Source organism: Notechis scutatus, chromosome 8 (genome assembly GCF_049901735.1).
Source record: "Notechis scutatus isolate UNSWTSFEM ecotype Mainland chromosome 8, rNotScu1.2, whole genome shotgun sequence".
In the NCBI taxonomy this organism is placed as follows: Eukaryota; Metazoa; Chordata; class Lepidosauria; order Squamata; family Elapidae; genus Notechis; species Notechis scutatus.
In genome coordinates this window covers 27480842-27506286 of record NC_142016.1, presented here as the reverse complement: position 1 = coordinate 27506286, position 25445 = coordinate 27480842, and the positions used below count along the sequence as shown (strand labels likewise).

General features: G+C 60.2%; 2 protein-coding genes across 5 annotated transcripts in view; both read right to left on the bottom strand.

Annotated features, from left to right (window-relative positions):
* Nucleotides 1–1763: 1763 nt before the first annotated feature.
* On the bottom strand, nucleotides 1764–9261 carry SHKBP1 (SH3KBP1 binding protein 1). The gene is made up of 20 exons (XM_087970419.1): nucleotides 9222–9261; nucleotides 7940–8236; nucleotides 7226–7349; nucleotides 7088–7141; nucleotides 6959–7004; nucleotides 6793–6866; nucleotides 6647–6705; nucleotides 6453–6536; nucleotides 6188–6364; nucleotides 5869–5959; nucleotides 5583–5773; nucleotides 5003–5118; nucleotides 4228–4315; nucleotides 4025–4141; nucleotides 3707–3877; nucleotides 3465–3617; nucleotides 3286–3382; nucleotides 2919–3097; nucleotides 2642–2771; nucleotides 1764–2423 (listed from the first exon to the last, which is right to left on the bottom strand). The coding sequence occupies exons 1-20, from the start codon at nucleotides 9259–9261 to the stop codon at nucleotides 2150–2152; spliced, it is 2562 nt and encodes an 853-aa protein (XP_087826545.1). The 3' UTR covers nucleotides 1764–2149.
* The window catches only part of SPTBN4 (spectrin beta, non-erythrocytic 4), a 31498-nt gene continuing 14412 nt past the window's right edge, over nucleotides 8360–25445 (bottom strand). Inside the window, exons 18-38 of one of the 4 annotated variants that reach the window (XM_087970357.1) lie at nucleotides 24202–24404; nucleotides 23016–23106; nucleotides 21698–21865; nucleotides 18737–19000; nucleotides 17458–17682; nucleotides 17120–17209; nucleotides 16546–16824; nucleotides 16053–16183; nucleotides 15770–15974; nucleotides 15098–15475; nucleotides 14755–14999; nucleotides 14511–14649; nucleotides 13712–13796; nucleotides 13261–13457; nucleotides 12818–13149; nucleotides 12599–12781; nucleotides 12303–12372; nucleotides 11910–12193; nucleotides 10695–10868; nucleotides 10526–10568; nucleotides 8360–10436 (exon numbers count right to left, since the gene is read on the bottom strand). In XM_087970357.1, the coding sequence (XP_087826483.1) occupies nucleotides 10275–10436; nucleotides 10526–10568; nucleotides 10695–10868; nucleotides 11910–12193; nucleotides 12303–12372; nucleotides 12599–12781; nucleotides 12818–13149; nucleotides 13261–13457; nucleotides 13712–13796; nucleotides 14511–14649; nucleotides 14755–14999; nucleotides 15098–15475; nucleotides 15770–15974; nucleotides 16053–16183; nucleotides 16546–16824; nucleotides 17120–17209; nucleotides 17458–17682; nucleotides 18737–19000; nucleotides 21698–21865; nucleotides 23016–23106; nucleotides 24202–24404 (3948 nt within the window). In that variant the 3' untranslated portion in view covers nucleotides 8360–10274. Of the gene's footprint in view, nucleotides 10437–10525; nucleotides 10569–10694; nucleotides 10869–11909; nucleotides 12194–12302; nucleotides 12373–12598; nucleotides 13150–13260; nucleotides 13458–13711; nucleotides 13823–14510; nucleotides 14650–14754; nucleotides 15000–15097; nucleotides 15476–15769; nucleotides 15975–16052; nucleotides 16184–16545; nucleotides 16825–17119; nucleotides 17210–17457; nucleotides 17683–18736; nucleotides 19001–21697; nucleotides 21866–21953; nucleotides 22736–23015; nucleotides 23107–24201; nucleotides 24405–25445 lie in introns of those variants that run through there. The other 3 variants (XM_026687729.2, XM_026687730.2, XR_015750405.1) reach the window with 3 other exon arrangements.

The window sequence follows — 25445 nt, the reverse complement described above, 5'->3', positions numbered from 1 at the left end:
TCTGTTTTGGGGCTTCCTGGGCCTCAGGGAAGCCTCCTGGGCGAAGCAGTAAGACAGCGAGGGGAATCCTGGCACAGCCGATCATAGGAACAACTGATGCTTGGGAGGGAAAAAAAATACTTAAGGAGTGACTGGGCAGGGAAGAACGCAGTCAGCGATGTCGGGCATGCGCGATAAGGACTGACTGGGCGGGGAGGGGGCGGGGCCAGCTAGGGGCATGATTTGCTGGTTCTCCGAACTGTGCAGGATCACGACAACTGGTTCTATAGAACCGATCCTAACCGGTAGAATCCTACCCCTGAGGTAGTCCTTGGTCCAGCTTGGCTGTTGGGGGCTCAGGTGAGCCCACAGAAACGAGCACTGGCCTCTTCTGCTCCTTGGCAGAAATACCTGAATGTTTTTTCTTCGTATTTTCAGAGTAATTTTAGTCCACACATTTTATGTCAGGGATGACATGGAGGGCAATGGAGCAGGCAACTTGCCTGGGTCACCTTATTTTCTGCCCAGTTGCCAGCCACCCTGGGGGAAAGCGCCCCCATCCTTGACCCAGCCATTTCATTCTGTGGTTTCCTAGACTGGCACTTTTGCTACAGAATCACCTGGGGTTTCACTGCATTTCATTATTGCTGAGGGCTGGAGGGCATTTTTATTATACGGCTCCCTGTTTCCAGAACTTTCTTCAAAAGAGCAATTAGAAAACCAACCACCGGGCAAAAATAACCATCTCAGCCCTAGATAGGATCTCCTGGAAGAGGAAACTCTTGGGTGCCTTTGAAAGTTGGGTGGCATTGGGAGCTCGGGGGGGCACCTAGACTTGGCCAGACCCAACTGCCCCCACAGAAAACCCATTGGCTTCCCCTTCCCACAGCTTGATCGGTCGGGCAATGAAAGAAAGGTGGCCTTGGCGGGGGGGGGGGGGTGGGCTTCCACCGCCGCTCATGCCTACTGGTCGTCGGACTGCTTGCCCGCACTTCCCACTGGCTGCATCTTTGCGCCTCCATCCTTGTCATCCGTGCCAGCCCTGCAAACCCCACAACTGACAGGAGCAAGTGGAAAGGCAGCCCGGCTGCTCACACTGCCCCCCTGAAGCTTTGGTGCACTCCTTCTCCCACTGTAAGGCCCAGATTTGAGGGGCCAGCCCAGCAGGGGAGATCCCGTAGGCAGAGCCTCCCAGCCTTCTCCTTTGCAAAAGACAGAAGGGGGGCGGTTCCCAAGCCCCCCCCATCTTTAGCCGGAACAGTTGGAAGACAGCACCTCTGGTGCCCCCCAAGGTAAGCCCCTGTCCAGCTGCCTGTTCACCTCCTCAGACCATCCGAAGGGCCCCAAGGAGCAGCCTGATCCGAAGGAGTCAACAGCACAAGCAAGGAAGGGCAGGCACAGCTTCAGTGTGCTGTACATCAGGTGCATCAATGGAAACCTGTCACACAAATCCAGCCGTGGAGAGATGGGCGAGATCCTCAGCTCCCCCAAAAAAAAAAAACTTCAGGAGACAGATCCTCTGAATACCCCCAAGGCCTCCATCTACCACAGGGATGGATGCTCCCCCTCCCCAACCACAGAGTGGCCCTTGCTAGACTTGACCCTGCCCCATTTGCTGTCCCACCAGTCAAGGCAGAGCTCCTGCTTCTCACCCCCCACCCCGGGTCCCTGATCTGCTTGGCCAAAACCAGCACCTGGATTGCTGGGGTCCTTTGACTCCAACTTACAAGAACCTGGAAAGGTTTCCCCTCCAGCAAATCCCAGGAAGACTCCAGAGGTTGTGTGAACATCTTTGCACGTGTATTTATTGCTGCTTATCTCCCAGAGAAAGGGAAGAGAAACCAGTCAGCCAAGGTGGTTGAAGGGGGGGGCGGCTATTGCTCATAAATGTCTTTGGCTTTTCACAAGCAGGAGGGAGGGGGGCAGCCTCGCAGGGCTCACGTGTTGCCACCTGCTCTTGCAATCTGCTCTTGCGCACCAGAGGAAAAAACCCCGCTCTGCCAGAGAGCCTTGGAAGGGGCTTGGGACAGAGTTCCTGGGCAAGGAGCCCTGAAGGAAGCGGGGTGGGCACCTCTGCAGCAGGCTCCACTCCACTAGCTCCAGGCCACGGGAGAGGCAAGAGGGGAATGACGCAGCAGCAGCAGCAGGGATCCCCAAGGACGGCCAGAGGTCAGAAAGAGGTTTCACTGAGTGGCACTCTGGGTGGGGCTAGGGGGAGGACAGGCTCCAGGGGGGCAGGAGGGGGACTGGGCGAACTTTGGCTCAGAAGGCTAGCAGACAGCCCACCCCGAGAGTGGCTGACCCACTGGCCCTTGGCAGATTGGTCCAAGAAGTTCCCGCCTAGCTGTTGTCGGTCACAGTCTCCTCGCTGGAAGTCCAACCTGGCTGGGGAGGATTTCGGTGGCTTCTCGCAGGTCCCATCCGCATCTCGGTTCTGGGGGCGGCTAGGAGAACCACAAGCTTGTTATGTGCTGCCTGTGGGGAAGAGAAGAGCTCGATCCCGTTGAGCAACACAATAAGGCCAGTCGAGGGCAGGGAAGATGGCGATTTAGCCAGTCCGTCCTCTTTCCTTGCAGACTTGCACATCTGGAGTTGCCGATGGGTTCCCTTTCAATTACCTGTCCCCCCCCTCCCCATCAGCTGCGCAGGCACACCTCCCCACCTGTGATGGAAGCCAGAAGTCCTGGAAAGAGTGAAAGACCCTGTAGGACTTGTTTCCAGGGTGTGGGTCAGGGCCAAGTCACATTGCCCCAACTCGGACAGCAGCTCTTCTTCTGAGAGACCACCACAATCTGCAGGAAAAGAGGAGGGGGCGTGGCAGAGGTTAGTCTGCAGAGAGACCCAGAAGCAACACGGCCAACAGCGGGAGGCAGTGGGGACGCCTCCTCCTCACTGCAAAGCCCCTGGCTGCCCTCCCCAGCCAAGCTCAGCCCTGGCACCTGGGGGTTGGTCCCCCATCTCCATTGCAGTGGTGAGGTCCCACATCTGCAGGCTGCCATTGCTGTGGCCGGTAAAGAGGTAGCGGCGTGGGCGGGAGCCGATGCGGCTGGAGCCCTCGCACTCCTGGACCAGGAAGGCCGTGATGGACGAGCCGTCAACTGAGCACACCTGGCATATCCTGCGGGGAAGAGAGAGGAACCAAAGGGATAAAAACACCACTAGCCCCCCTCCCCCGGTGAATCTGGGTGTGGCAGCAGCCACCTTTGGTCTGCGAAGGGCAAGAGCAGGGCTAAATTCAAGGTGACTGGCCAGCTGAATTTGGCCTCAAGAACAGCCGCCTGCTGGTCGGGCCCTTTGCAGACCCACCTCTTCCCGGTAGAGGAGAGACGCACGTACAGCTTGCTGGCATCTGGAACCACCTTCTGGAGGAACACCTGTTGGTCATCGCGCTCGCCAAAAGGCCCTGCATGGGAGAGAGAAGGGAGCAGGTGGGGTCCCAGGCCCCAGATTCCACGGGCCCCACCTTGCACCCCAGAGGCCCCTACCAATGTCTGTGCCCGCACTGCAGCCCCCCTGCCCGTCCACGGAGTCCAGGGCCAGAATCTTGAAGGAAGCCAACGGGGTGGAGCCTGGCTGCGTAGAAATCCTCCCACGGAATCGAGTCACCGTCCATGTCCGTACGTGGCTATCAGCACAGACTAGGGGTCAAGCAGACAAAATGAGGTTGGCAGGGAGAGGACCGTTGGCCAGCCTCACCGATCTGCCGCCCGCTCCTCAAAGCCAGTACCTGAGATAAGGTGCTTCTCTGACAGCATCACCTTGGTGACAGGGCTACGATGAACAGCAAAGGCCTGGAAGAGCTGGGGCCCTGAGCCCACTGTCTCTGGGTGCTGGACAATCACTCGTACCATTCCTGAGCTGGTGCCATAAGCGATTTCAATCCAATTTCCACTGTGACCTAGACATGGGAGCAGAGGGCTGCAGCGAAGCAAGGCCAGCCACAGCCCAGGGAGGGAGGCAAACCCTAGCTGGGATTTGGGAAAGTCTGGGCAGGTGAGCCAGGCTCCTGTGCCCAATTCCGCCTGGGGGTGGGGGTGGGGCTTACTGCTTTTGGGCGTGAGGTGGACACTGAGGGCTGTGACAGCATCCTCCGCAGGGTCACGGTACAGCTCGGTCACCAGGAGGTCATTGTCCTTCATGCGCAGAGGGAACTTCTGAACATCTGCGGGGAAGCAGCCGGCAGGTGGGAAGGGCAGCTGGCAGAACAGAGCCAACGTAGCCTCATTGGGACGGCTGGCCGTGACTCACCAACGTAATGGATGGAGCCATTGTGGCAGCCCAGGAGCAAGAAGGAGCCCGCAGCATCGTGGCTGTTGATGGGAACCACATCTTGAGTCTGTGGAGGTGGAGCAGCGGGTGAGAACAGGGGGATCAGGAAGCCAGAGGTCACAGCCTCCGAAAGCTAGAAAATTACCTGTTATGAACATCAAGGAGCATCCTGAACCCGTCAGCTCAGAGAAAGAGGGAAAACTTCAAGGAACCAGAGACTTCATGAATGTTTGAAATGAAAGGAGCTGCACTAGTGCTCAAGCTGTTCCACAAAGGGGGCAACATGCCAATCGTCAGCTAAGCAAGTGCAGCGCCACCCACCAGCCCCAACTGGGACAAGCTCCTTCTCTTCGGAGGGACGTATTCCACCTGGCAACCCGGGGGAAATGCAGTCAGAGAACTACCATGGAGTGCGAGTAAGTTTAAACGTTCATGGCCAGATGAATTACAGGAACTGGCAGACAACCTGTTCAAAACTTTGTTATGATCTTTAGAAAATCATGAAGAGCAGATTAAGAATCAGAGAAGTGGAGTCTGCAACTTTTGCTACCATCTTCAAAAGGTGGGGGGAGGAGCTGCCAATTCTAGTTTAGTTTAGCTGCCACAGGTCAGACTCAAAGATCTCAACAGCAGCAGCCACACCCTTCCAAGCTGTATTTGATTAATCCTACATCTGCAGCTATTATACAACTCCTTGTAACAAGCCAATCCCCAACGCTACTAGGAATCCTCCTTCCCCGAACTGCTTCATTACCTGCCAGTGTTTGGTGACTGCGTTCCAGACACCAATCTTGCCTGTGTGGCTGGTGGCAATAAGCTGGCTGCCAACGAAGAAGAGACCATCTAGGGGGACCCCTAAACAGAACACTCCTACAGAACAAAAGCAGCAATTGGGAGAAGAGCAGGGTTGGGCCCATGGCTCATGAGACTCCTGAACCAGCTGCCCCCAAAGAGCAGGAGGCCGACTGGAGGGCCTGCCCTCCGCACCCAACTCAAGAAGAATGTCCCTGAAAGCACAAAGGAAAACAGCGGTTGGGGCCCCCCCTCCATGGGCTCTCCTCGTCTTCAAAAGCCCTCCTCAGCCATCTGGGAGTGCAGGACTCAGCAACCAGAGCCAGCTGGGGTTTGGGGACAGGTCTGAGACATTCACACAAGAGCAAAGAGGCAGTGGCCTGTCAACCTCCCTTAATCTGATCCCACTGCCCAGAAAGAAAGAAAAAATTCCCTTAACCCAGGTAAAGCCAGCAACTGGGAAATCCAGCTGGCCTTCCCACACCCAAGAGGTATTTGAGATTGCTAAGGATATGTGGTGAGGGAGGGGAGTAGTTTCTCACCAATCTCAGTGCCGTTCCCGTCAGGCTGAAGGGCCCATAGGAGGATTTCGCTGCAGGAGGCAGCAGCCACCATTTTGTCACTATCACCCAGGGACCCACCAAGCACCCGGGCATTTAATGCCACGCGCTCGATTATCCAGTCCAGTCGGGGGCTACAGAAAGCCAGCTGCCAGCCAGAGGTCTCCTTCATCCTACAGAGAGAGAAATGAGTCAGGAAGCAGAGGGAGACCAGTCCCTTCCCATTCAACCCCCACGCTGAGGATTCAGGCGCACCCCTTGTACTTACTTGTAGCAGATAAGGAAGTGAACATAAGCCAGAGCGACCCAGTTATGATGGCCACAGATTAGACGAACCATACCTGGATCATTTGTGGCTCCTAAAAGGAATGGGCAAGGCTGATGCGCAGCACCTCATTTCCAAAATCCGGAGAATGTTTCCCACAAGCCACCCTCCATGCCTTAAGCATCCCGGCTTCTTCTTCCATCATTAAGACCAACTACAAGCCAAATCAACAGAGCTGCATGGCTGCAGAACCAGACACCAGCACACAGGCCATTCCAGCCATAGCACAGCCACACCCCAGCACTCCCAGGTCTGCTTCCACCTTTTCCTTCCTGACATCCACCGGCTGCTGTGCTCCTCTCCTCCACTCTCCCCAGAAGCCCTACGATGCCAAGGTTGGGGGGCATGGTGTTGCTCCGGCGTACCAGTGGATTGCCGGGCCGGGCAGCCAACTGTCCCCCCGTGATGCTGTGGCGATTCCATCGCTTGGCAGGAAACACTGCAAGGGAAAGGAGAGCGAGAGCTGACTGGGTTGCAGGGAGATGGCCGCAGCCCATGCTGCCGTGCTGCCTGTCACCGAGCCTTACCAGAAGGGGGGGGCAGATAACCCTCGAACAGGACGCTCCCGCAAGAGGACCGCTCCAGTTCCTTGTGCAACTGCAGGCGGCGAACTGCGAAGGAGAGCAAGGCAGGGAGGCCAGGTGAGTCCTGGGGGGGGGTCCGCAGACTCGTATTTGGGGGCCCAGGATGGCTCCCCAAGAGCCGCAATCCCGCAACGTACTGAGAGGTGTGATCCCGTAGAACTGGGCTTCGTGCAGCAGCAGCGAGACGTCGCTCCCTCTGTGGAGCAGAAAAGGCGAGGAACCGTTGCAGCGGCGGCGGCCCCGGTGCCCCTCGCCTCAGCCCGCCCCCTCCCGGAGTGCTCACCTGAGGTCCAGCTCTTTGCAGCGGAGGAAGTTGAGGATGGGGGCGAAGAGGTCGGGGTCCCGGTCGATGAAGATCTGGGGGAAGGGAAAGGCGGGGCAGGGCGGGGCTAGCCAGCGGCCCCGGGAGGCGCCGGTCCCTCCAGAAGCGGGGAGGGGGGCTCACTTACGGCGCCGCTCTCGTCCCGTAGCGAGGAGATGCGGCCGCTGAGCAGGCTGCAGGCGAGAGAGGCGGTGAGGGTCGCGGGCGGCGGGTGGGGTGGGGAAGGAGACCCCCCCGGACCTCCCTCCCCGCGTACCTGGAGAAGAAGGAGTCCGGCACCCAGGCGAGCGTCTGGCGGGAGGTGCAGAACCTGCAGGCGGAGAGGGAGGAGGCGGGTGAAGGGCGCAGGAGCAGCGGCCAGATCCCCTCCCCACCCGGGGCCACGGCCACTCGCCTGCGCCCGCCCACGTTCAGATGCACCGGGTCTGCCCCGCTGAGGCGCGCCGCCGCTCGCCGCCATCCTGATCGGCCGGCCGCTTCCGGATCCGGGCGCAGGGCAGCCCCGCCCCCGCCGCACGCTATTGGCCACGGGCCGCCCTTCAGTCATGCCTTCCTCTGGGGCTTGCCCATTGGTCGAGTCTCCCGGGGGCCGATGGGCGTTGTAGTCCTGCCGCCTTTCTCCGGCTTCGGTGGCGCTGCCGCTGCCGCTTTTCGGGAGCGACCCCCGCCCCCGTGGGTGGGGCTGCTCCCGGCAGTGGCTTCTGGGGGAGCAAGCAGTGCCGGCCCCGCCCCACCCCCGGGCGGGGCGATCGGGGGCCTCGAGGAACGCAAACCGGGCCCCGTTGCGAGGGACGGATTCAGCCCCGAGGAGGAGAAACCCTTCCCGAAACAGCCGTTGGCCGGGCGGGGCAGGTCGCGAGTGCCCCACGGGGAGGAGCCGCTCCTTTCACTCCTGCTGGGCAATTTTTGGCAGCCTTTGCCCCGTTTCCGCTCCCAGACGGCGCCTGCTTAGGAAGGCTGCGGGCGGCTCTCCACACGTTAGGCTCTGGCCCCAAGGAAGCCCGTCCCTCCCCGGCAGCAGCCGAGCCCCCCCGCCTGGATCCCGCGTCTACAGGACGAGTGTGACCGGGCCGCCACCCGGGCAGCCCAGGGACGCGGGGAGTCAAACGCCAGTCGCCTCCCGGGAGGCCCACAAGCAGCCAGAGCGCGTTTCCGGAAGCGGCCGCGCCTGGAAACACCGGGGCAGGTTTCGGCATCAGCCGGCAGGTGGGCTGCTCATGCTGGACGTCGACACACGCCCCCACCCCACCCCCGGCGCAAAGAACGGGACTCCCTTCCTGGACGAAGAGTCCCGCCGTTTGTATGCCAGGGGTCCGAGGAAGACGAGCTGCTCTGTGGACGCTTCGGCCAAAGCCCAGCCAGCCATTGACTGAGGGCACCGTCCAAAATGAGGCCAAAATCCAGGCTGTTGGGAGAGCGTGGAGAAGCCCAACTTTTGATCTCATGCGACTAGAATTTAAAATCTTTACAAACTGCGTAAACCAAGTCTTCAGATTTACAATTAGAGAAAAGAGGTGACCCCCCAATAGTTCATATTTTGATTGATCCTTTATACCAGATCCCCCCCCAAAAAAGCAGTTACAATTCTGAACCAGGGAAGCTCCCCGACACAGAGCCAACTCCATCCAGGGTGGTGCATTGTGGAAGCTACATCAGGCCCAGAGGAGGCTGAATTTGGCCCCAACTCAGGCTGAGTGTGTCACGCAACACAGGAAGCAGTAGTGGACCTACTAGCCCCTTGACCCCTGGCCGATGAAGCCTGCTCCCGCTGGAGACAGGCGCCTTGGAAAAAGACAGAGCCACACGACACGGCAGCTAAACTGGTTTCTTCTGGGCTCAGCACTCACATTTTAATGGCAAATCCCTAGTTATCTTAGCCTGTTCTAGATTGCAGGTGTACATCCACATTTGCATGTCATGAAGTACAGTTTCAAGCCACGGCTGCTCCATGTGGTGCCGCTTCCCGGTGGGCTTGCACTTTGCTCAATTCCACCCAGAGGCCCACAGCCACCTACACACTGCTCCCTCAAGCCCTGTGGGGAGGGAGGGGGACACATTCTGGCTACACAGACAAAGGGGCTGGCATGCATGAGGACTCCATGGCCAGAAGGACAGGCAATCCAGGTTCTGCTTTCAGAGCAGCCCCTCCTCCTGCCCCCTTGCGGCAGCAGAGGGAGTCAGGACCTGGGCAGCCCTTGGGCACTTGGCGTTCCAGGCAGGCTCTAGTCAGGTGCTCCCATGCAAATGCTCACAGCTCCGCTGGGGGGTGGGGGGAGCTACGCTGAGGCCTCCCACTGTGTTATTGCATATAAATACACCTGGGTGAGCCCCTCCCTCCCAGCAGGGGATGTGAATATGGCTTGTTCAGAGGGCCAGGGGCCTTCCCACACCTTTGGGCAGCTGCCTACTCTCCTCTTCGGCCCTCTTCATCCTGGAAAGCAGGAAGATCCAGAAGCCCACGCACACTGCTCCAGGGGCGGTTGACAACGGTTAACAAGCAAAGCGGGAGACTTCTCACAGACATCGGCTGAAGTTCTGGAGGGTCAGCTGGAAGAGCATCTTCCCTTTGACCCTTCCATCTGGCCGTCTGGGGGGGAGGGGCTGACGTCCCAGGGATGCACCCAGCCATGCGTCCAAGCACATCTTTGAAAGGGGAGGGAGGCAAAGGCAATCGGCTGGGGAGCAGACATGGAAGTCCTCTCCAAGGCAGGCTGAAGGCAGCAGCTGGATCCAAAAGCGCGGCTCCTTCCTCCAGGGCTGTAGGGTGCCGATGTTCTCACCAGTGAATCTTGTCATGTGAATATGGGGGCAGAAGGGGACGGGGGAGGAGACTTGTGCAGAGAAGGGCCTGCAGCAAGTCCCGAGAAACACCCACCCACCCCATCCTTGGCACCCACAGTAGCACCATTTCTGGGAGACGTGAAGCTGCAAGGAAGGCAAGGGGGTGCTCCTCCACGCAGCCCCTCAGCCTCTGGGGTCCTCTCTCATCCCTTGGCTTCCTCCCTGCTAGCTGCACCCTGGTGCTTGTCAACTGGCAGGACTCCTTTGGGTAACTGCAGTTGTTCCACTGAAGAGGGGAGTGGAAGGAACCTCATGGACCGGATCCTTCTGTCCGGCTGCCATGACAGGGACAGAAAAGGAAATTGCAGGGGGGGAACCCGGGGGCACCTGTTGCCATTCATGGGGAAGGCAAAACTCTGTCCCCAGGTTGAGGGCGCCTCTCGGCTCCTAGCAGCCAGAAAAGACGGGGCAGGCAGAAGCTCTTTGTCCAGCCACACAGGTCCAGCATCTGCTTTGCAGAGAAGTGGTGGGGACCCCTTGCCCCTCCTCCTTGGCAGCCTCAGAGCTCCTGCTGGGCAGCCCCTCAGCCACACACCAAGACTACGATGGCCGGCCTGCCTGTCTTTCCCAGCCCCAGGGGAGGCGGGGTGGGGAGAGCTGTCTCATTTCTTCCTGCCAGAGGTGCTGGCCCTTCTGTCCGTGTCCCGCTTGGGGAGGCCTTCGTCAGTGGAGGAGGTGGTGAGCAGCGCCTGGCCCCAGCGGGCGATCTCCCCGTGCTCCGCAATGGACGAACTCAGAGCCGTCAGCCAGGTCTTCATGTCCTCCTGGGGAGGGAAGAGTCCTTACAGGCCTGAGAGGGGAGGCGGGGTGTCCCACCGTGCCCTGGGTGGGTGGGGGTGGGGAAAGAGCATACCTCATCCTTGGCTTGCAGAAGGAATTCGACCCCGTCATTAGTTCTGCAGGGGAGAATCCCGTCAACAGGGGGCAGCTTCGGTCCCCTCCTGGGAACCCGGCCTGGCCCCCTCCAAGGGACCCGCATCCTTGGCTCCGACATCCCCCCCTCTCCCCAGGAGGCGGCTCACTTGATCTTCAGCACATTCTTCTTCTTCTTGTAGTCGTTGGCCACCTCTGCGGTGCCAGTCTGCAAGCTCAGCAGAGGCTCGTTGCTGTGGGTGCTCCCAGATTCCCGGCCCTTCGAGTCCTTGTAGAAACCCAGCTCCCCTTTGCTGAGGACGCAGTAAAGGTTGATCCAAGATCTACCAGAAGGGGGGAGGGGGAAAACTCTCAGGATCCATCCGTCCTCCCAGCAGCTCCCTTGCTTTACATTGGAAACCGATTCTAATCCTGTCCCAGGGCGTTTGCATTTGGGGAAGGCCGAGCCTCCCCCATGAAGTGTCCCTCAACACAGGTGGGCTTGGGGGGGGGGGTCCATTCCAATGGGGTCTGGGCAGCACTCTCTGGATGGCTCCCTCCTTGGGGCAGGACAGCCAAGGAGCCAATTTGTGTGGGGCATGCAGAGCCCTCTAGCCAGGGGCAGACTAGGATCGCTTGGTGACTGGGGAGGGGGAGGAGGAGAGGAAGGTCAGCTGTGTGGCAAGAGGGAATGGCAGTAAACAGGAGGCTCTTCATATTTGGAGGATACAGTTGGTTGGGGGGGGGATTTGAAGCTGAGGCTGTTTGCGCAAGGCAGGAGAAAGGCGGTATTCACCTAATAACCAAGGTCACCATTGCTGTTTCACTTAACAGCCGCTTCAGTTAGGATGGAAGGTCCCAGCCCCTTCAACCTCCCTGTCCCTCTCACCTCAGCTGTCGTTCTCATGGCTTCCTCAGTTTCCCTGGACCAAAGCATTTGGAACAGCGTCCCTGAGATTGTATTCTCCAAATGTGGGGACTTCAGTTCCCAGAATTCTCAGACTGCTCCTCAACTGAGGAATTCTGGGACTTTCTGTCATTGTGTGAACCTGGCTAGGAAAGGCTGCTCTTGCCTCTCTTGGACTTTCACCCTCAAATCCTTTGCCAACATTTGGGGCCGTTTAAACCACCATTCCTTTAAATCAGGAGGTTGAGTCACCCCAGCACTCTGTTCTACTACGTGATCCCAAGATCAGGTGGGCTCATTCAGAGGGAAACTCCCTTTCCACAACTCCAAGTCCCAGAGACAAAGAACTCCCCCCAACTGAGTAGCTCACCCACCCCAGTTGCCTGCCCTCCCACAACCAGGCTGCCCTCTTGAGTGAGTGGCAGCTGCCAGCTGTTGCTCCGTAGGATCTGGCCCTCCCGCCCTCCCCCTGCCTCACCTGTTGGTGGCTTTCTTGTTTGGCCCCTCCAGCTCGAGCTTGCGGAGAAGGTAGCCCTCCTGCTGGACGGTATGTGTGGGGGGCGGTGGGGGTGGGGCGTTGCTCTGGGCCGGGGCAGAGCGAGAACGCCGGGCTTCACCTGATGGCGCGTTGGGGTCTTTGGGACGGGGCCTCCGGCGAGGTTTGGGTCTGTCGCGGGCCCGGGGCCGGTCTGGGCGTGGCGTCCTCTCTGGGAGCACATCGAGGCCGTTGGGCAGGCGGACAGCAGACTCTCTTTCCTGAGGCTACAGGGGAGAAAGGTCCACGGACAGCCCAAAAAAAGGAGGGACCCCCCCCCACGGACTGCACGCTAGGCCCCCCCGGCCCATCAGCCAGGAGAGGATGGGTACTCACCGTGGCAGGGGCCAGCACCCCTGACTCCTTCTCCTGAAGCTGCTCCACGATGTCAGCCAGGGTGGCCTTGCTGTGGACAAGAGAGGGAGGATCAGGCCAGAACTGGGGCCTTTGGAGGAGGGTGCTGCCTGGCCCGGCCACAGCTCTCCTTCCCACCGCCTCTTTGATTGCCAGATGAGCCTTCCCCCGAACTGAAATTGCAGCCAAAGAAGGGCGTCCCCAGGTGGGAGTCCCGCATGCAGGGAGGGGCAAGCTGCGGCCTCCCTTCTCACGCTTGCTGAGGCCCCAGCACCTACCCGCCTGCTGCTTTGGGGTCTGTGTGGGGAGCCTCCTGCTCGTTGGACTCCCGCCGCTCTGCCCTCCGGTCCCGTCTCTCCCTCTTGCGTTCGCTTGGCTCGTGCCGGGGTGCGTCCTGCTCGGTGGACTCGTGCCGCTCCAGCGGGCGTCGGTGTTCCTGGCGCTCCCGGGGCCTTTCTGGCCTGCTTACCTTGGCCTCGCCCTGCTCTAGAAAGGACGCTGGAGCTCGGCTCAAGGTGCCCACTCTGAGGGCTTCCTCCACAGCTGCGGTGGCCTCGCCTGCTTTCTCCACTGCAGTCCCCAGGCCCTCTTGCAGGCGGTCGATCTTGGGCTGCAGCCGCTCTGGTTTCAGCTCCTGCCGGACGTAGGCCACCTTGGCCTCCGTGGGCTCTGGCTCCAGTCCGTTGAGCAACGCGTGGGCCTTCTCGAAGAGCGGCTGGCACAGGAGGGAGGCCCCCCTGCTGCTCAACTCGGCCGGGTCCGGGAAAATCTTCCGGCCCAAAAGAGGGGTGGGGGGCTGCTTGCTCTGCTCGGCCTTCAGTTTCTCAATCTAAGGGGCAAGCGAGACAAGAGAGGCCAGTGAGCGTCCTGGGCGCCCACCACGCTGAGCCCGCACATCCCAGCCTCCCAGGGCGAGGGCCCCCCCAGTCTGGGCTCCTACAGTGGTGAGACGTCTCAAGGAGCTGAAGCGCTCCTCCCACGTGGCAGCGGCTTTCCGGAAGGCTTCGTGGCGCCGTATGAGCTGCTCCACCTCATCCACGCTGTTGCCCAGCTCTCGGCTCCTCAGCAGGGGCTCCTGGGCGGTCAGCCAGGCATCCGCCACAACGGCCTCCTGGGCAAACTGGTGCACTTCCAGCACTGCCAAGGAGGGAAGAACAGCCCTGAGCAAAGGCTCCTCTGGACGTGCCCAGCCTCCTGCAGGAAGCCCTGAGGAGGGCAGCTGGGCAATGCCCAGCCCAGGATCCAGCAGGGGCCGTCCTGCTGAGCTTTCTCTCTCTCGGGCCAGCTGAGCACGCATCACTCCAGAGGCGGCCACTGAGGATGAGGACGCCTGCTGCTGCCCTCCCCTTGGCCTCTACTCATGGGAAGAGGGGTGGGCCAAGCGGGCTTACTTTGCTGCAGCCACTCCCAGTGCTGGTCCCACTTGTCCACCATCTCCTTCTTCTTGGTCACCAGCTTCTCCAGGTGGAGCTTGATCTGCATTGCAAGCAAGAGAATCCTGGCTGGGAGGGGGAGAGGGACACAATTTTGAACCCTTCCATTACTATCTCAGAGAAGCTTTGCCTTTGCTCAGCGCCTGAAGCTGGGCACTCGCCGCCGTGTGACTCTCTCTGGCGCTGAGCCAGGCAAAGGCTGGAAACCCTGAAGGCTGGCGAGCCAAGGCAGCCGCCCTCGGAAGGCCCCTGCTCTACTTTCCACAGCAGTCCTGCAGGCGAGGCCTCCTCTTCTCAGCCAGAGCAGAGTCAGTCCTGGTCCTGCGCAGAGGAATCCCGCTCTGGGCTCTTGGCTCCAGCCAGCGGAGCCGCATCAGCAGCCACCTTCTCGCTCCCCCAGAGGCTTCGTGGGAGGCTCTGGAAGGAGAAGCCACGCAACATCTCCCCACCCCCGTGCCCGACAGAGAATGGGCCTGGCTCCAGGATACCCCCACCCGAACTCAGCAAGTCCAGGGCAGCTGATCCGCCCCCACCCCCAGCTGATTCCTCCCTGCATGCAGCCATGGACCTGGGGAAAGCCTCTGGCAAACCGATTGCTGTCCTTCCAAAACCGCAAGCCTCTGCAACGGAGTGAGCTCCTGCTTGCTAAATCCCCCGAGCACTCCAGGTGCCAGATCTGGGGGGTCCTCCAGCCCCCTCCCCGCACAGTGGGCCCACCCATCTGCCAGCCCTGCGATGGGCCCTGGGCAAGACTCACCTCCTCGGAGGCCGGGCTTCGGTTCAGCACAAGGGTCTTGCCCAGGTCGACACAGGCGGAGATGGACTTGCTGCGAGCCTCGATTTCACCCTTCAGGCCTTGGTGGTCGCTCATCAGCACCTCCACTGTGGACACATCCCTGCGCAGAGAGATGGCATGGGGAGAGCAGGAGGGCCGCCGTGAGGAGGCCGCACTCCTTCAGAGGAGGACAGGCCGGGGCCACTCTCCCTGCCCTCGGCAATACCTGGGCTTCTCAACAGCACCAATCTGGCAGAGGAGGGTGTCCATCCAGGAAATGAGGTCCCGCACTAAGTTCAGGAAGCGGATCTTATCGGCCGTGGTGGTGACCTGCAGCCGGCAATCTTCACACGAGCTCAGCAACTCTTTCCAGGAACGCATCACCTCCTGCTCCTTGGTGGCGATGGCGTCGGCATTCTCCCCCGCATACACCGTCTGCAGTTGGGCTGCCACCTCCTGCAGCTGCCGTACCTGCCGTCCGTCCCCAGGACAGGAAGATATAATCCCATCCGGAAGCTCGCTCGTCCCTGGGGTGAGCCTTCCCTAAGCACCGTCCCCTCCCCGCTCACCTGGGCCACCAGCACCTGGATGTCATGCTCAAAGGACTTGAGCATCCTTTGCAGAGTCCCAGCTGAGGTCTTGCACTCCCGGGCTGCAATCGCAGGCAGGCGCTGCTTCTTCTCCTCAATTTGGGACAGGACATCCTTGCAGTCGTTGAAGAACTTGTGCAGCTCGTGGGAGGCAGCCAGCATCTGCGCCCTCGTCTCGATCAGCTCCAGCAAGTCTGCCCAGGCCTCGTTCACCCCATCCTTCCACTCGGCAATGGTTGCAGCATCCACGTGCCCATACTCAATCAGCTCATCCACCATCTGGTTGATGGCCAAGATCCGCTCATTACCAATCGTGCCGGTCTCCCTGGCAAACTCAGTGAACTTCTCCTGCAGCAACTGGGCAGAGCAAAGAGTGGATCTTTGTGGGTCGCACTGGTGCATCTCGTGCCACAGCAGCCAAAAAGCTTTCTGCATTCTGGACACGCAGTTCTCGGTGTTTCCTTTCCTTGCCTGTCCTTTGGCTCTGGAGCCAGCACAAGGCTTGAGAGCATTTCCTAGGCGTCGGAAAAGCACATTGCGGCCCCACCAAGCAGCCCACCGGAAGCCAGCTTTTGGTGAGCACTGCCGTCCCCGGGCAGGGTCTCCCTCCCTCCTTCCCTCCCGCTTCCTCGGCCCTTGGCCCTTTCTCACAGTCACATGCTCGTAGTCCTGCCCCAGTTCAGGCGAGCCGGCCACCACCTCCTTCTCGGCGATCCAGTGCTCCATCTCGTCCACCTCGCGGTGGAGTTGGTAGAGCCAATACTGTTGCTCCAGGCTAGCCTTACGCTCCTCCACCAGGTCCTTCAGGGACACGTAGAGCCGGTCCACCTGGGACTGCCTCCTGCTGACCTGCTCACTGGCAAGGGCATAAGCTGGTCAGTGTGACCGGCAGAGGGGATAGGGGAGGGGTGGGGAGGGGAGGGGAGGGCCCCACCTGTCTGCATGGCCCAGCTCCAGCAGGGACCGGCACTGCCGCGACAGCTGGGCGATGGTCTCTGCATAGTTCTCCACCGTCTGTTCGGTCATCAGGTGCTTCTTCAGCAGCTGCAGCGTGCTCTGCTCATCCTAGAAAAGGGGGATGGGTGTGTGGGGAGGCCCCTCCCTCCCTTTGCCCCTCTTGCCCTGCTGGTCCCTTCCACAAGTGGGTGGAGCTGGAGAAGGCAGCTTTCCCCAAGTGCCTCTCTTCTGGCCAGCTGGAAGCCGGAAGGGCCAGGCCTGCACGGGGCCCCCAGAGCGGTCTGAGGAGAGTGGCGGCTTTGACTGCCCCACGGCTCCTGGGACAGCCTGGGAAGAGGAGCTGCTCTCCAGCCAGCAGACCTCCCCAGGGGCTTGGCTGACCATATGCCGGAGCTGCTCTCCAGCCAGCAGACCTCCCCAGGGGCTTGGCTGACCATATGCCCCGTGTGCCGGGGCCGGGGGAGGCTCACCTTGCCCTTCTCCTCGTTCATCATGAAGAGCTCCTGTTCGCTCAGCCAGGCTTCTACCTCCCCCACGTCAAAGAAGTACTGCTCCACTTGGTAGGTGGCATCCAGCAGCTGCTGCCGCTGCTCCGCCTCCTCTTGCAGGGCACCCCACAACTTGGAGAGTTTCTCCCACAGCAGCCGCACCGTGTCCACCTCAGGGCTCTGGATGGAGGCAATGCTGCCGGCTCGCACCAGCAGCTCGTCCACTCGGGGCTTGTGTACCTGGACCTCGCGGCGCAGGTTCTGGCGTCAGAGACAGAGCGTTGGGGGTGGCTGGTTTTCAGCCTCCAGACAAAGTGGTCCAGCCCCGAGGATGGGCGAAGGACCATCCTTTGCCATCACCAACTGACTCTCCATTTGGGCTGGGGGAGAAGGGGCTTCGAGCTGGGACCCAGAGGCTCAGCTATGCCAGCGCGGCTCTCTGAAACAATGTCACCACCCAGGCTGGCTTCAGAACCAAGCGGGCTCTTGGCCAAGGCCCCTCTCTGGGCAGGGCTGCCGGCAAGCTTTGGGACTGGCACACCTGTCTCCATCTCACCTGGTTCTTCTTGATCAGCTGCTGGACGCTCTGCAGGCTGCTCCCGCGGTCTTTCAGCATGGCCAATGGGAGGCGGTCCTGCACCCAGACCTAGTGGGAGAGCGAGGGCAAAAGCGAGGCCTGACTGCCACGTGGCCGGTTGGCAGGTCCGCACCAAGGGTCACAGTGTGGAGGCCGTGCAGGTTCCTCTACACATCAGTTCTCTTGGCTACCCTTTGGCGGCAGGGGTGGGTGTGGAAACAAGCCACTCAGCACCCTATGGATCTCTGTAGCCTGGCATCCCAGTCAGAGGAGTCCTGCCTGGCCCAGATCCCAGGCTGACTCTACAGGGCACCTACCAGCTCCTCCTCTAGATCGTGTCTGATTTGGTGCAGCTCCTTGGAGGCCAGCAGGATCCTTCGGCGCTCCCGGAGGGGCTCAATGAGGCGCACGATACGTGCCCCCACCACATTCTGCCTGTCCTCCACCATCTCCTGGCTGGCTGTCTCCAGCGGCAGAGCAGCAACCTGGGCCTGCAGCTCCCCCGCCTCCTTGGACCATTCCTCTGCCTGCGTTTCCAGGGTCTGTGAGAGAGAGGGCGGATGTTGGCTGGCACCCATGTACACGCTCTGGCTTCTGCCAGTGTGAATCTCGGCGCTCTGCTGCAGCCCTGGACTTTCCTCTAGGAAAATGTTGGCTGCTGGAAGAGGCCTTTAGCCCCCCCCAGAATGCCGTCCCCCCCTCCAAAATCACCATTCTGCTTGATGGGTGAAGTTCACCAAAGATGGCACTGACATCTTTGCTAAAGACTCCGGCTTTGCTCTGAGAGCTGAAGGCTTGGTCGCCCGGTCATGTGTCAAGTTGGCAACCAGTAACCTCTGATGCCTCAGAAGGGAGGCAGGAGTGAGGGAGGAAGCTGAAAGGGGGCAGGGGAGAGGAAGGGGCTCTCTAAACATCTGCCTGGCTGTGTAGAACTACCCATCATAACGATTGTCACAGAGACCATCCCTGTTCCAAAAGAACCAAGGAAACTTCAAGCCAGAAGCGGAAACGAGCACCCAGCTAATCTCCAGCAGGTGGGGCCAGCCATGCCAGGCAGAAACCCTTTCCTCCAGCCCTCACAGCCCAACCAGCTGCCTGTCCTGCCCTTCCATTCCACGTGTTTGAGGCGCCCAGATGCACCTCTCCAAGAACCATTTGTCTCTGGGGTTTCTTTGACCTAGGAAGCCCCACGGAGCAGATGGAAGGGGGGAGGCACAGGGCGGTGCTCCCTCCAGGTTCCTCATGCAGCAACTCGCCTCTCGACTCTGTAGGAAGCGTAACTCCGTAATAGGTCTGACTGGACCTGCTGCTCCAGCAGAGGCCCCCCAGGAGCCCAGGTGAGGCAGTTCCCAGCCGATTCTGTAGCTCCTCCAGTGGTCCACAGAGATTGCCCCCACCACCACCACCACCAACAGAAGCCAGGATGGGTCTGCGCTTGCCTGAAGGGGTCAATTCTGGTGAAGGCCTGGCTAAGCCCAAGGGCTTCGTTGCTACCCCTCCCTCCCGCTGCAAAGCCAGATGCCCTTTGGAAGCCCACCCCCACAGCACCCAATTCTTCTCTTCTCAAATCCCCTCCGCTGACCCCCTGCAACCCACCTGAAGCTTCTTGAGGTTGCTGTTCACACTGACCAGGTCTGACCCAGGGTCCACCATCTGCAGCTGGCTCTCCATGTGCAGAAGCTGCTTGTCCAGCTCCGTGTAGCTCTGCACTATCCGGTCGGCTTGGGTGGCTTCCAGGAGCTGCTGGGCCTTCACCTGGGTGGCCGACTCCAGCTCTGCCCAGCACTGCCAGATCTCGCCCAGCTTCTTCCTCACTGTTTCCGCCAGCTCTGGCTTCTCCTGGATCAGCCGCTGCCCCTCCTGGTGGTGAGGGAGGGGAAGGAGAAGGGCTGCCAATGGCTCTGGATGCTGGGCCTCTGGCTCCAGAGGGCTCCCGGGTGAAGGCAGCTTTCCCAGTGTGCCCTTGAGAAGCCAAGCCAAGGCTTCCTGGGCCACTGGGCACAGCCTCCGGCACAGCTTGGGAGTCCGGAGTCCGCATCGGCCCTTTCCTGAAAACATTCCCTGAGCTTCTACGGGGCCGTAGTCAATGATTGTGGGGAAGCCGGGAAGGCAACGAGAGGAATGTCAGAAATGCACACCCCGAAAATAAGAGAGGAATTTGTTAGCAACTCGTTTCCTAAATGGTCGCTCAGTCCAGCTTGCAAAAAACCTGGAAAACCATTGCAAGGGCTCTCCCTAAGAAACCAGGCTGGACCTTCCTTGCTGAGATTCTGGCCTGCCTTCCTACTCCTGGGATTGAAAGCGCTTCGTTTGCGCCCTGCCACGTGGGCGGCCTTGCAACTTCACCAGCTGGCCTGACCCCCCCATGGCCCCCTTTGACTCGCCAACACCAGCAGCAGGTTGTCACTAGGCGTGTTGGCCGCCACACATTGTGGCTCGACCAGCCGAGTGGCTTTTGCTATCCGTTGAGAGCCACCCCCTCCCATCCTGGGGGCTCCGTGTAAATGCAGGTTCCCCAGAACTGCTGCCTGCAGCCTTGTTTGCCCTGGAGAACGCGATCCTCCCCTCTCTCATTGGCCCAAGAATGGCTCTGCAGACCCAGCTATGCTTTCAGCCAGCACTCCCTTCGTCCCTCTCCCTGAGATGGGGAAAGGAGGCAGCCAGTCAAGCAGGGAGCCGCTTGTCTTGCCCACCTCCCAGGAGTTTCTGTCATTGGATGCACAATAACAGCCGAAGGAGAGAAATGGGACGTGCCCCCCCGCTGTACTAGCTCAAGCAGCCTTCCCTTCCCCTCCGTTGATCTGGTCAAAGTTAGGTAGAGAGGGAGTCTGGGAGGGCAGCAACCCCCCTGCCACCTTTGCTCTGATGCAAAGGCACCCCAGCCCCCATCCAACTGCCTTGGCTTGGGTCGGGCAAGAGGGGGCAGCGGCAGGAACTCCCACTGCAGCTGGGTACAAGCCATCTTCCCTTCCTGTCAGAAGGCGGCCAGCTTGTGGGGCGGGTCTTGGGAAGCTGCAGTAAACTGCCCGGGTAGCTCCATTAGCCCACTGCCTCCCTGGGCACCGCCTGCAGGTCCCCAGCAAAGACCCCAGGCAAGCGACATCCTGCCCGGGCCACAGGGTCAAGATGCCAGGCATGTGCTTTGCGGCTCTGGGCAACACTTACAGGTGCAGGTCTTGGGGAGTATCAGGAAGGCTGCTAGCTTGCTCTATTTTCTTGGAAATAAACCCCCGTCTTTCTCTGCTGAGGGGAGCTTCTCATGTGGCACGCACACAATTGCCCCCCAAGCTGTCAAGGGAGCTTCTGGGTGGGGGCAGCTGAGAAAATGTGCCAGTTGCTGCCGCTGCCAATCCCCAGTCCAACCTTCAAGGTGTGCAAGGTTGTGCATAAGACCCCAGCCCCCTCCTGCCTGCTGGACGTTTACTGATGGGTTAGCCTGATTTATGCAGGAGGCAGGCAGGCCAGTTTAACCTACACACTGCTTCTCTGTCAATGTTTGCCCTGAGCACAACCCCTTCCCGCTGGCACAGGAATCACCTGTGAGAATACGGACCTCCCTCTGCTCACTCAGCCTGGGGTTTCCTGTTCCACTTGGCTTGCCAAGATCTCTAACAGAGGATAAGGGGGGGGGGCTGGGGTACCGTCTGGGCCTGGGGACCCTTTTTGGCATGGAAAGCAAGTGGTCGGTCATGCCGAGAGTTTCCTGCTGCCCTGAGATCCCTGCAGCCTCGGTCGCTTTACGGCAGGGCCCCCCTGGGACCACCCCCTCTGCAGACTGAGGGAAAGAAGGGGTGCTGGGCCTCTGGCAAGAGACATCTGGTGCCCAAATTCAGAAGGTACCCTTATCTCTGGCTACACCATGAGGTGCCAATGGGGCAGGAGCTGCCCTCTAATCACTGCCATCTGCTCTGCATTCAGGGCACATCAAGCAGCCGCTCCAAACTAATCCGGACATCCTGGTGGCTGATGCCAAGAACCCCCCCTCCTCTTTCTCCTCCCCCGCCCCCAAGGGGCCCACCCCCACCTGAGAAACAGCATCTTGTCAAGCACCTCCCTCAACTCTCACCGCTACAACCACAACCGCAGTCACAAAGGAGCCCCTCCTTGGCAGGTCAGGGGAGATACCGGATGTTCAGCCCCCAGCCCAAGTCAGCCGCCTGGTCCCAGAGCAACCTCCCTCCAGGCCAGATTCAGCTGCTGCTCTCCCCAGGTCAGCAAACAGCCCGGCCCCGCTTGCCAGGCGCCTTCCCCGACTCTTCGTGGCAGGGCTGCCCCCCCAGCAAAGGCCCCCAGCTGCAGGCCGGCCAGGGAGCAGGCGCCGCGTATCGCATCTGGCGGCACACACAGCCCAGCCCCGGCCCAGGCAGAGCGAGGTTGCCGAGCGGGGGGCGCCTGCACCCTCCAAGACGCAGTGCGGGGGGGAACGGCCGGCCTCCCCACCCGAGCCGAGCAACGCACCGCCCGAAGCGCGCCCTGCGTCATCAGCCGCCCTGCGGGGGGCGGCGGGGTCTCCCCTCCCCGCCAGGCGAGCCCCAGCCTCGCTCCTCCCGCACACACCTTCTCGATCTTGTGCAGCCACTGCTTATTCTGCGCCAGCTCGGCCAGGAAGGCGCGGTGCCGGAGCCATCGCTTGGGGACCGGCGGCGGCTTCCATGACGGCGCGTCCTTGTCACGAGGCGCCTCGCCGGCCATCAGCGCCTCTTTTTCCGCCACCCAGCCATCCAGCTGCGGGAGAGACAGGCGGGGAGGCGCGCTCAGCCCGGCTCCGAAGAGCCGCCCCCGCTCGGCCCGGGCTCCCTTCGCCCCCTCCTACCTGCGCAGAGGGCGCCTCCGCCCGGCGGCTGCAGCCGAGCCCAGGCCCTGCCGCGTCACGGCCCCCGGCGCCCCGATCCCGGCCGGCGCGCTGCAGCGGCAGAGCTGGCAGCCGCGAGTGGCCCCCGCTCCGTCCCTCCCGCTCGCCGGCTCATCCCCCGCTCGCTGGGGGGCTGGGCTACTCTCGGTGAGCGGTTTTCGCGGGGGGGAGAGGGGCTCAAAACGCTCGTTCCTCCCCCATTCATCGCCGCCCCCAGCCAGCCCCCACCGAGGCGGGGGAGGTGGCGAAGCGACGTCGCTTGGAGCGTCTCCCCTCGGCCTCGAGAAGGGGCAGCGCAGGCCGAGGTGCTTCAAGGCGGGCAGCCGCCGCACTGCGGGCGCAGCCTCGTCCCCCGGCGGCCTTGTTCTTGTTCGCCCACCGCAAAGGATAGTCCCCGGCCGAGTCCTCGGTTGGAGGGCCGTGGGAAATGGAGAAGCCCGGGTCACCGCGGCCTCCCACAGGGCCGGCCCTTCTCAACGGCAACCTTGGAGGGCGACACTCAACCAGGCCGACTTAGCATCTTGAAGGCACAGCCGCGGATCGCAGTCTCGGGAAGGCCGGGAGCTGTGCTGGGAGGGGCGGGGGGCGGCCCCGTGAATGCAGCGCCCACCGGGGCCACGGAGGGAAGGGGGAGATAGAGCTACTTTCCTTTCGCTAGCAAGTGAGAGGGGAAGGCTCTGAGTAAACTCTGATCCTCGCATCCTCCTGCTTTACTCATTCCTCCCCCCTCCCCACTCTCAGACCCTCCTAAGGGCCAGCTCATCTTATTGGTTGAGGGTGAAGGCTGCATGAAAGACCCCAAAACAACCAACACTACCCTGGAGGGGGCAGTGGGTCCTTTGCTGCCAGGCTTCTCTGGGCAAAGCAGGACAGCCCCCCCCCCTCGTCCTTTCTGGGGCCCTCCAAAGGACTAGCTGCATTTGGAGGGCATGTAACGGGCAGGGGTCTGCCCCCTTCAAGACCCTGGTTTCTTAGGGCCTCTGGGGCAGACAGGGCCCCCCTGGGAGTGCCCAGGTTCCATACCTCATGGCAGCTTTGCAGGAAGCGCTGCAGCTCCAGGTGGTCAGTGAGGCGCAGCATCCAGATGTTGGCCAGCTGGACATTTTGTCCACTCCTGCAAGGAGAGCAAAGTGGTCAGCCCAGGAGAATTCTGCCTGGCACACAGACCCCTGCCCCCTTTAGCCCTTCCTGGTACCCAGGCCTCTTTCCTGCTCAGTGAAGGGATGTGTAGGCAGGGCTGGGCTTCAGACCCCTTCGCATCCAGGGAAGGTCTCTGGGCTCCCGGAAGCCCCTTTTCTATTAACAGCCGCACCCAGGCTGGACTTGAATTAGTAGTAAAAGGGACTCCCCACTTCACACACCTACGAAAATGCCATGCGAGAGAACGTGACGTCTGCATTCCTCTTTAAGAACCTGAATCATCATAAGGCCAAAGACCATGATATTGATTGGACAAAGGGATGACAGCAGGGGTAACAACCCTCCCTCCTCCAAAGGGACACCACCTCTGCCCCTCCTGCTTTGGGCTTTAAAAAAAAAAGTACAGCTGAGCCGCTGTTTCTATCTGGAGCAGGAAACTAGATTTGGGACGAAGTAAGGTGTCAAAAACTAGCACTTGGCCCTTTGCAAAGAAGCTTCCAAGGGGTAGGAGGGAAAGCAGCCCCTCGCAGCATGGGCGGTTCCTTCAGCCCTCCTTCATCTTAGTGGATCTGGCACCTTGCTTGGACCCAAGGCCTGGGAGCTGTGGGGAATGTAGCCAGACAGTCACCTGAGAGAGAGTGACAGCCAATCTCTGGCCTGCAGAGGAGGGGGCAGATGTGTGGGGGGGGATGCCTTCCCCAGCCAGCAGCATCCAAGCAGTTGCGAACACCGCAGCTCAGCTCCTCAAGGCACCCGATGGGGGAAGGCATGGGAGGCAACTGGTGTTTATTTCTCTGGGGCTTGCAGGTGGAGCCTTTTCCTCCTCAGGCCCAGGAGCCCTGTTGTGAAGCCTACATAACTGGGGTTAGCCAAGGGTTCACTTGCTCCTAGTCAGAAAGACCAGGCTCAGGCCACAGGGAAAATGGCAGGGAAGGGCCTGCGGCCACCCTGGAAGGGGCTTCCCAGTACTCTGTTCAGCACCACTGGGCAGGCAAGGGCTGAAGCAGAAGACCTGGGCAGGTTCTGTGGGTTTGGCACGGGGGGAGGCTTCTGCTGACCACCTGCTTACTTTGCCCGGAGGGTCTCCATTTTGTCCTTCACGTGCTCACTGTAGAGGTTGCCTTGCCGAATCAGGCTCTCGCCCGCCTTGAGAGCCACCGTGGTCTTTTGCATCTGGAGCTCCATGGTGGTCATGAACTCTTTCTGCTTCTTGATTGCCTTCTCTACCCCTTCCACTGTTGTGGGCAGCTCTGTGTGGGCCAGTGTGGTTTCCTGCAACAATGCCAAAGGGTGAGGGGGGGGGGCTGAGGACACAGCCATCAAAATCCTGCTCCTTTCAGCTAGTCGAGCTACTCCTACGTAGACTTTCTCCAAGAACTGTGGAAGCCGGGCCTGGGGGCCAGGAGACCTCCAACTGCATCATCCACAAGGCTGGGCCCCCTCCCCACATTAACACATTGGCTGAAGGCTTTGCAAACATCAGGATGCTGTGCACAAGATAAACCTGTGTGAAAATAAAACCAGAAGCAGCACGACACAGACAAGGCTAGCATGCAGCAGCGTTTTAAAGGCAGCCGATTAGAAAATGCACAATCTCTGCTGTTTGTTCTGGTGTGGAAAGTGTTCAGGGCAACCTGATGAAAAGGCTGATATGGTCAAGGCTGGAGATAATAAAAGGGCAACATATTGAAATGGGAGGAAAACACTGTGCGAACAAGTCTAGCTTTCTGCATGGTGGAGTTAACCCAGCAAGCCCACCACCCCAAAAAGGGTCTCTGACACAGCTGGTTAAAAACCCAAATCTGAGTGACCCCCCTGCCCAGACTGCAAGATACAATGGAAATTGGATTTTATGGTTCAAGGCAAGAAGCGGGGGGGCAAGTGGAAAAGGCACCTCTGTGGGCTCCAATTATCCCTCAGTTATTGCTCTTTGTCCCCCACCCCACCCCACCTCTGTTTGGATCAGGGCCCAGCCTCAGGGATGGTGGGCCTGCAGTTTTACCAACTCCTTGCAACCCTCTGAGGTGGACTGGACGTGGTGGTTCTGCCTTGTGATGCCATGAAAGCCAGAGAGGAAAGCCTGACTCCCCACCCCCCAGCATGCCCCCAGGCAGAAAGGGTCCTGCAAGGTTTCCTTAAAGGAAGACAGCCGTTCACTTCCTATGCAAAAGATCCTTTATCTAAAGCCTTTATTTAAAGTCTATCATCTGCACCTCTATAACTGTCTGGTTTGCTTCTGCAACCCAACAGGACAGACACAGACTTCAGAGGGTAATTAGAACTGCAGAAAAAACCATTAGTATCATCCTGCCT